Here is a 10,221-nt window from a genome sequence, read left to right as displayed (position 1 = left end):
CATAACGATAAGATTTCCATATTGCTTAGTCATTAGCATTTTAATAGTTGCCTTGTTATCTTAAGATTGTATGAAAATCGACTTAATTAATCTATAAATTGATTCAAAAATATTTCTAACTGTTGTTAATATTTCACAGTTTTGAAATGGGATAATGTGTCTTTTACGAAGGCTTGACACTCTTTCCTCCTTAAATCAGTTTTTGAAGTGAGTTAGGCCTAATCTATTTTCTTACTCTGGCATGAGAGTCTCCCCAACAGATTAACTACATACAAGTGCTTGTACACATGCTATTTTGGGCGGAGGGAAATTAGGAACTAAGGATGCTTGCATGGCCCATCATTGGTTCACACAAAGCTACAAACCAAAGTCGATCTGCAACACATATTTATGAGAAAAATGTGTGAATATACCTGGCTAGCAACCACCCTCATGATTACGTTTACCCGATAATGTGGGCAATTGTTGCAATTGTCGTCCTAGCTAGCTAGCTACCATCCATGCAAGTTGTGCAACAGGATAGCTTCTTTTGGACCGTCCTTAACTACCACAGGTTTGAAAGATATTTTGCTACTATATATATCTATTTAGCCCAGAAAAATAATATATGGACAAAATATTTACCTCCAGAAACTTGAATTTCCCATCTCATTGTGTCATTCGTGGCCAAAATTGAATTCTTGCGTATATATTCGTGCACCATTCGCAAGAAACATTTAGACCCTGCATTGGGTAGGATGCAATGGGATAGGGAAGTAAGAGGAGGAGCTATATTCTGTTGTATAATTAAAATTCATTGAATATTTTATAATATGACGAGTAGGTTTCCAGCATGGACCAGAACGTCTTTCTTTGGTCCCTCTATAAGATAACGACCTTGAATATACAAAGAGTCGTTTATGGATCTAATTAAAGAAAAAATGCAGAGGGCAAATTAAAATATCATATGCTTGGCCACTTAGCAATCAACTGAAACAAAATCCACTCCTCTTATCCAATAGAAAACCAGCTGCACCTGTTGACGCTACAGATATTTACATGCGGTACAGCCCTAGCAGCTGGGGACGTTTTGGAATGTTGTTCACTAACACCCCAATTCCAAAGATCTGAAACCTAATCAAAAGCATCAGGAGTTACCCTCTTCCTCTCTATTGCTTGGCTGTATCTTCTCAGTCATCCAAAGATTATGTTAGTCTTCTTCACATGACAGGCCAGTGATTTGAGTATTTAATTAGATAAATAATTAAAAAGATTCATTTATCCATTTTATTTGCTCATTTTATATCTTTTTATTGTGAAAACAATTTCACAAAATTAAAAAAATAAAAGAATTTAAAATGATTCCATAAAAACATAATTATAAAAAAAAATTATATCTCAAACACTCAATTTTGGTGATACTCATAACGCACCTTGTAAAACTTTATGGCATTTAATTGTACTAAACTTTGATTAAGTCAATAATTCAAATATCCAAAATCTTAGTTTTGAAATGCATAAGATATTTAAATATTTTTAAGAAGTTCGGGTCTCAATTAAAGTTAATTATTTAAAAATGATTAAATATAAAAATTAAAGAAAAACTTTGAGCCAAGTCAAATCATAAGAGAAATTTTGTGCTAAGCTAGCCTTTTTTAGAGTCTAATCAAGTCAGTCCTATGCTTGTGAACATGTTTACTCATAATTAGCTCTAAATTAATCCCTTTATTGAGCCCAACCCTGGTGATTGATCATGATTATCCATTTCCTTAATATCAGTTAAAAGTAGCAAATGAAAAATTGGACAATTGACAGGTCCGGTTATACTTTTTTTTATATAAGCAACAAAATTTATTAAATAAGAGACAAGAAAAAATTAACACAAATCACCCCTATTTACAATAAGTCTTCCACAAAAATTAACCTAGAGCAATTCATGCTAAGTGAAAGAGCTTGTCGAGAATACAAAACCAAGCAACCAGGCCTTAGATTCTATAACCCTAAATTAGTAGAGATTTTTCTTACTCAAATTCAGTCTATTATAAACTTAAAATATAAAATATATAATAAAACTTACTTATTAAATATATAAATTTCACATAATTGTGTTTTAAGTTCATAATGAATGGGATCTGAACAAAAATTTCTCAATTAGCAGATGAAGGATTCAAAAACAGTAAAGTTATTCCAAAATAATCGCAAGTGCACATATGAAAGAAATCCAAAACAATCAGTCCGTTAACCTTGAATTTAAGAGAAAGCAATGAAATCTTGTGACCTTGAACACCCCGCTTTTCCCAAGTTATCAGCAAGGCAATTAGCCTCGCGCAACGAATGAACAAAATTTACCTTGGGGAGAGAACCAGCAAGGGAATATGAGATTGAAATAAATAAATAAATAACCCTTTTAAGAGATGAAAATTTTAATTAATCATGAAGTTTGTTAATCTTAAGTAATCCAAGTTTTTATCATCATCATCATTGCTTAAGCCAAAGAGGCAAAAGGTAAAATTTGCAGGCCAGTCCAAGTAGTGAAATTTGACCAAACTCTCTCTCTCTCTCTCTCTCTCTCTCTCTCTCCATGCCTTTTCAAGTTTTGTTGCTTTCTTCTAAAGCCACTACCTTTTGGCATATAGGATAAGTTCTCGAAAGAAGTCCTTGACATTACATTAGCAAGTCATTTGATATTTCAAGACAAATTAAACCCATTATTTTGTTATTGAAGAGCAATTTTACTTAAAACATTAAGAAAATTGAAGCTCATTTTAATATTTCATGATAATAAAAAAATAATAAATGTTTTGGGAATCCTTCCTTTTAAACTGATTCTCTTCTCAGGCCCCGTGTCTGTACCTTTGCCCTTTTCCTTCTTGTGGTTCCAAAGAAGACTCGTCGTACTCAATACTCATACCAAACCATATTAGTACCATAGATTCTCCAACTGGATCCAACCCACCATTCTTCTCTAATATTAATAACCCACCAAACCAAGCACAAACCATCTTCTTCAAGCAAAACCTCCTTTGCTTTGATCAGATTAGATATGTCTTCAAGCTATCAAGCTTCGAGAAACTCTAGGTCCTCTTGGTCTCCAAGGGAAAACAAACTGTTTGAGAAGGCTCTAGCCTTGTATGATAAAGAAACACCAGACCGCTGGCAAAATATAGCCAAAGCTGTTGGTGGGAAATCAGCAGAAGAGGTCAAGAGACACTATGAAGTCCTCATTGAAGATGTTAAGCACATCGAGTCTGGTCGTGTTCCCTTTCCTGATTACAAGTCCGCTGGAAGCCGCGGCAATGCTAATTAAAACACAGGTAATTTAATTAATTATTTACTTAATTTGTTTCTTACTTAAGCTCCAGCAGCGTTCTCCTTTGGCCCTTTCCTGTGTATTTTTCTCATGCATACCCTATATAATTTTGTGAATCTTTATGGGTTTAGATTTTAGCCTCAAAGAATGAAATTTCCAATTTAAATCTTAATCAGTATTATAAAAAAAAAAAAGAAAAAATCCATCAGCCTTACCTAAAACCTTGGAAATCTTTCCCTAAAAGATTTTTTTTTTTCTCCTGTATTAGGTAGCACACCAACTCTTTTATTTACCCAAAAACCTAACCACTAATGACCCTTTATACTCGAAATTATTTGTATTGTGTATATGTTCCTTTTATATTTTGATTTAATTATCGATTTTTTTTTTACTTAAACCCGATTTATTATGAATTCAAGGCATAAGATATATAGTAGGAATATATCCTGCATGTTTATATAGTAGACGGAATCTAGATAAGATCCCAATTTAAAATAATTCACAGATAAATTGATTGTAAAATTATCAAATCATTTTATAGGATGAGATTTTGTATTACACTAGGTCTAATGCATGCTACTGGGCTAATTAAATTGTTGTTTTCTGGTTTAATTGATTAGTAGGATTGTGAAGTATCTGAAGCTGATCCAGTGAAGTTCAAAGCCCATAATAGCCAGTTTAACATCATCTCTAAGTAGCAAATATGTAAAAATGGAACATTCTTCTGTGAAACTCAATGTAATGAAAGAATCTATATTTGAATGAGATATTTCTCTTTTTATAATCTATCCGATACTTCTTGATCCCACAATTTATATAGCATTTAACCTTCAGGAAGATAAATATTTTTTGTAAGATTTTAAGAATCAAAAACTATATAAGAATCGGAGCATTTTAATTAGATCGACAAGCTTATGGACTTTAAATCAAAGATAGATTGTCAAGGGATTGAATCTTCATCAGTCAAGTGATTGGCTGACCGAAATGATGCATGCATGTAGGTATTCACCTACTCGAATGAAGGCCAACTAGGTGCCGCGATTGCACTAGGGCCGAATGGAAATCCATAGGTAAAATAAGTGGATGTCTCTGTTTGTTGGTGCGCAATGCAGCGCAAATGAAGAACTCTGCCCCAGAACCGTAGGCTTATGCTGAGATCATGACATTTAGATAGCTAATAAGCTCGTTTAGAATGAGTGGCAGCAGGACATGCCACAACCATACATGTACATATCTAAAATTTTAATTTATTCAGCCCCACAAATATTTTCTAATAAACACCATAAATTATCTTCAAACGCGTAAAAATAAGGTTTAAAGACTTCAAATCACGAAAAAAGCTTTTACCACTACGATCAGAACATCAAATTACCTCAAAAGAGACCATCTTTATTTTTTCATCCAATGATTACTATTCACATTTACCATTTAGTTGCCGCAACTGGCGATTACTATTCACTCATTAATGTAGATTGGCACCTCACAATTATGAAATTAGGCGTAAAACTTGGTATCAATCCACTTGCCCTGGCATCCAACCACTGATTGAACTCCCTCTAACTCACAGCATTTTGCCATAGATAAAGGATAGAAGTTGTGGTAGTGTGTTTTTGGTCTCCCTCTTCAGCTTTGAAAATTATTTTGGTTGGGTGCATATGAAAGTTATTGAGGTGATCATCCCAATGATATATAGTACTCTCATTGACAATTAGCATATTGACAAAAATATTGAGCCAAAGTTTCTCTTTCTCTCTAAAACTTCTCTCTTGATTTGTAATGGTTTCCGATGATAAATATAAGTATTTATATGTTCAAAATGGCAGTAGAAGTGTATGGAATTCAATTTTGGTGATGGGTTTATTCAATTTTAATCAAAATTATTGATTTTTACAATCAAAATTAAGTAGGTTGATGCTTTTTTTTTTTTTTTGAAAATGCAGCATTGCATTGAACATGGCCCAATGACAAAGTCCAGCAAAAAGAACAAGATAACAAATCAAGCCCAGCAAAAACTCAAGCCCTATTCTAGCCAAACCCACAAAATTAAAGCCAGCCCAGAAAACAAACCCTAGGAGTCCTGCTCAAGAAAAACACCTGACCCTTTACAGAGCTCCTGCTTAAGGCTATCGCCGGAGGTGGAAGCCATATAGAGCCACCATTTTTGGCTGTTACCGGAGATGGAATGAACTAGTAGGCCAATACCATGAAACTACCTTAGCAAGCAGGACAACACCTGCTGACCAAAAGTATTACCTTGGACATCAAACCAACCAGGTGCTAGACCACCGGAGAGATACCACCACCACAGTAGTCGTAGGAGGGGGCGACGGTAGAGTTCATGGCATCTCAATCTCGTATAGCCTTGGGGGGAGGGGTGAACGGCCACCTAACTGAGCAAGCTCAACAACCCCGAATTACCTATCCCCAAACATGCATGGACCCTCCAAAAGATGATAACCACTGATCTCAATCGACGGTTTTGCTCCTTAGAAAACAAAGCTCCTACGCATATCTCTGAAAAGCTCCCCTCTCATGAAACCCAGACCCGCAAAAAAAACACACCAAGCAAAGCATATGTACTCCCAATCTCAAGATGATGATCACCGATGCCTTCCTCAGGAAGTAAACAAGAACTGATAAAGAACTCGGCTAGACTAAGAGATGCCGACCAACCCAGAAGAGAGAAAACTCTCTCTCTACAACGTAGAGAGAGGTAGGTTGATGCTGCTATAGTTAAAGTCGAATTGATATGATACCTTGCACAATTGCTATAGTAATGATTAGTAGCGTCAGCTGTGATTTCACCATCTATTAATTACTCCATTTTTATCAACATAATTCTCTAAAAATTCATCAAAAATTCTTTTTTTTTTTTAAATTATGAAACTTATGCCAAAATTTTTACAAAATTGCAAGCTTTATTTTGATGCTGATTTTAAATTTTTTTGTATATTACACTTCTAATCTTTATTAAAAGGTCAAATGTAAAAATAAAATATTAAAATTCTAAAAATGCAAAATAATCGAATAAAATTATGAAGAATCCATATAAAAAAAAAAATCAGAAAGTGTTTTGTCTGGCAAAATTAATTTTGTTACAACTAAGTCACCTTAGAATTTTTTGGACAAAGCTTTTGCGCATGAGATGAGAAAGAGGGATTCCAGGCTGAAACTTATACACAAATATTTTTCCAAATGTCATATTTTTCAGAAGCCAGAGGATTCATTTTTGTGACTGCAACAAATTGTCGGGCTGTGATCATCGAGCATAGAGGTATCTCTGTATATTCCTTCCAAGTCTCCTTTCCTTTGTTAACCACAAATTCACATAGACACCCTCGCACAAGCTCTTTGTGCTTTCAATTTTTCATACGAGAAAAGCATTTAACTGGAAGAAATTTTGTGTATTGGTTTTTTATTTCAGATTATGCATTCCTCTTTGGCTTATAATCTTCATCTATTGTCCTTGTTATCGTCTTTCTCTTTTTTTATGGATTGCTTTTGGACTGCTGCCACATCCAAAGTTCTCAAATTTTAATGGCCTGATGAAGTACCTAGTTAAATTTTACAAAATTTTCCCCTATTATTAACTTTTAAGGTAATTATCATACAAGTTGAATCTTTCAACTTCAATTTAATTTTATAAAAGGCATTAAAACTTAAAAGTTAATTAAATGAGTAACGGAGAAAGGGGAGGGTTTGACGGTGATGGAATCCTGAATGTATTTTATGCATCTTTTTTTAAAGAAATTAATAATATAAAGTAATTTTATTGATAAAATAGTTAATCAATCAGCAATTTAACTTAGAAATTTTTTAATTTATAATTACAATGAAATTTAGTTAGTTTTATAAAAGAAATTAAAATTTAGTAATTTTTATGAAAACCCTTATTGTTTGTGATATTTACCCTATCTTAGTAACATTCATGATGAACTTGAATGTTGTGCATGAGTTGTTAGATAGAATGTCCTGCTTTTGAAGATTTAAATTCAAAATAATAATAATTGTTATTGTTGCGTTTATCTTTCTTATTGTGTTGGATTTCCATTTTCTGTTGGTTACTTGGTTAACTATAGCATTGGAGGTTTCTACAACTTCTGTTTGCCTTTTTGTTGCTACAAGATTGTATAGTCCCTGCAATAGTTATTGTATTCATTTTGTTGACTGGAATGCATTTATATGCACAAATCCATGGCATAGAGGTTAAAGTTCTTTGATAGGCAGTGATTACAGTCATTGGAACCTGCTATACACTGGAAAAAGTGAAAGGGAGAAAAAGAAGAACAAGTTAGAGGAGCAGATAAGGATAATTTAGGTGCACTGAGTTTTCCCATCTATTTAGCTGGGGCAGTAATTGTATTATTATTATTATTATTATTATTATTATTATTATTATTATGCTGTGATTTTAAACTTTATTTATAGCGATTAGCGAGAAACACCTTTTTTTTTTCATCAATTTGTTGGGTCATTAAATTTTTCTTAGATTGTGATGGATTCGTGTTAATTATATATATGAGTTCAACAGTTGCCCAGGAGATTATCAATTCTCTTATTTTGGTCTTTCTATTATCTTTGGTTTGGCATTTCATCAAGTGGCTGGTACTGGATTGATAGAAGTCATCTGTGTTGAATTATCTGGTATTTCATGCAAAATTTGTTCTAAGGCAAGCAAAACATGATCTATTAGTGTCCACATATGATTTTGCATGTTAATAAAAGCTTATTGAATCATGTATGTTACCAGTGGAGTCAGAGAAGCTGAGTCGAGTCCAAGTTGTTTTGATGAATAAGACATCCTATATTTGTTAAAAGAGTTTCATATATAAATATATAGTAAGAAGGCTCTTGATATTGTGAATTTTGTGCAAAGTCACAATCTTCTTGTTGCAGGAAAATGTTGTGGTTAAGTTTGTAACTTGTTGACTTAATGAGTAATAATGAGAAAATAATTTTATTCTCAGGAGTAAGTGATGAATCATCTTCTTTAACATAGTAACCTGGTATGCCTCTATTCCAAATTATTTTGATTTGTGCCTTGGTGAGAAGGGAATGGAAAATTGTTATGGTAGCAATTCTCCTCCAAACCCAACACCACCACCACCCCGAAGCCCCCCAACAACACTCCCCCCCTCCTCTCCTTCTTCCCTTTTTCTGAGATGTTGTGTTAGCATGTTTGTTCCTGAATGAAATCAATTTTTAAGTGCATTGCATTGTTAGAAGTCATGGATTGAATTTTTTTTTTTTTTTTTTTGATACTTTCTACGAAGATTCTTTTGCATGGCTTTGGACACATCCATGACATTGTGTAGAATGAGACCATGATAAATGACACTGTTGGTGTCATTTTCTCCTTCTTTTTGTGACATTATATTGAAAATTAATTCATACGTCCCAGGATACACCAAAGATGGAAACGCTAAATAGTCGACAGCAAAAACAGCCATCAACTGCTGTCACTTCATGTTGAAAGAAGAAGAATGAGGAGGCCAGTTTTATGGAGGATTTGAAGGATCACATTGATGAGTTCATTCATGCAGATATGTATGAGCACAAGAGGTGCTTTAAGAAGACCATCCAAAAGGTTAAATTTCCAATAACAAATTCAACACAATTGCTGCATGTCTGGTAACTTACATTTTTCAATTGAATAATCCGTGTTCAATTTCAGATGTTTGGAATGTCAAAAATTGTTGCAGAGAGGATTGCTGATGCTAAAGAAGTCGAAAGTTCTCTGCCCCTACGAACTGTAGTGTCAGACTAGAAATCTTCCTCCCCCTTATTTTTGGTCGTCTTGACATCTAGTTTAAACAGTATGATATTGTTTTCTGCTTCATTTTCAGCATGGGTGGAGAGCATGCTATTCAAATGAGAGAGCAAAAAATTCATGAGCAGTTTAGAACTTATGGCTATGGAGAGGACACATGAATGCCAGTAACTCATATTCATGTCCACTATTGTAATGTGCTACTTTAAGATCATAAACATTAGACAACATGAAGAGAAGAATACCAGTTTGTATTTGGGAATTGGGGGAACCTTCCCTAATGCATCACCTACTGACTACCAATTGAATTTGAAGGTGAAAATCATGTTTACTATGAATTAGCAAAGTCTCCTTTGCGTTTAACTGCTCCACTCAAGCTGTTTGGCTATTGTAATTAGTCAGCAAGTTGGAATGGTCTTTAGATAAAATAATATGCTTAATTTAGCTATGAATATTAAATTTTAATTTGTACTACAGAAGTCATATTTTTTATATATAAAAAAGAGACTTGATTGCAATAGGTGTATTACACCAAATAAATAAAACCAAATCTTAGAATCATGATTATATTATGTGTATTATTTATTTGATAAAAAAATTAATATAATAAGAAAATAATTATATCATGTAATTAATTATATTTTGATTAATGTAGTTGTCATTGTATGCATCAATCAGCACTGCAAGCTTCAAACGATCGTAGGCACAGCGCATAGAACCTAAAAAACCATAGCCATAACGCACGACCCAAGTTCATCTTTGGACTGCCTCTCTTTATGTCGCTCATACCTACAAAACCAGAACTAAAATAACTATTTATTCTCACCCAGGTAAGAAAGAATTGAACCTCAACCGAGCAAGGAAAACCATCACCCTCCCCTTCCCCGAAGGCAGGAGAAGCCTTTGGGAAAGTAAAAAGTTCGGCAGTTTTAAGGGTAATCGATGAGAGAAAACCATGGGCAATGAAAATTTACCCTTTGGATTTTTTTTTAAAAAAAAAGTTAAATTAACAATAAGGTTAAGGCCGTAATGAATCAAATTGTTTGTGAGCTATTTGAGACTCGACTCAATAAAAATTTAACTCATTTTCTAAACAAGTTCAGCTTGAACTCAATTTTTAAGCTCATTTAATAAACGAATTAAGCTTAAACTAAGGCTCATG

General features: G+C 33.6%; 1 protein-coding gene across 5 annotated transcripts; it reads left to right on the top strand.

Moving 5' to 3' along the window:
* Positions 1-2,808: 2,808 nt before the first annotated feature.
* LOC110650159 (protein RADIALIS-like 3) lies at positions 2,809-9,422 on the top strand. Of its 5 annotated transcripts, XR_002493892.2 has the most exons (4): positions 2,809-3,293; positions 6,501-6,563; positions 8,691-8,876; positions 8,964-9,422. XR_002493892.2 is itself a non-coding variant. In XM_021804989.2 (2 exons), the coding sequence occupies exon 1, from the start codon at positions 3,023-3,025 to the stop codon at positions 3,284-3,286; it is 264 nt and encodes an 87-aa protein (XP_021660681.1). In that variant the 5' UTR covers positions 2,809-3,022; the 3' UTR covers positions 3,287-3,293; positions 5,230-5,253. The 5 variants fall into 5 exon arrangements, 3 of the variants coding, with proteins under 3 accessions (XP_021660681.1, XP_057992747.1, XP_057992748.1); XR_002493893.2 differs by lacking the exon at positions 6,501-6,563; XM_021804989.2 differs by lacking the exons at positions 6,501-6,563; positions 8,691-8,876; positions 8,964-9,422 and adding an exon at positions 5,230-5,253.
* Positions 9,423-10,221: the final 799 nt, after the last annotated feature.

This window comes from Hevea brasiliensis, chromosome 15, assembly GCF_030052815.1.
Source record: "Hevea brasiliensis isolate MT/VB/25A 57/8 chromosome 15, ASM3005281v1, whole genome shotgun sequence".
NCBI classification, from domain to species: domain Eukaryota; kingdom Viridiplantae; phylum Streptophyta; class Magnoliopsida; order Malpighiales; family Euphorbiaceae; genus Hevea; species Hevea brasiliensis.
The sequence above is the reverse complement of the archived record's forward strand: the minus strand, read 5'-3'. Positions and strand labels throughout refer to the sequence as shown.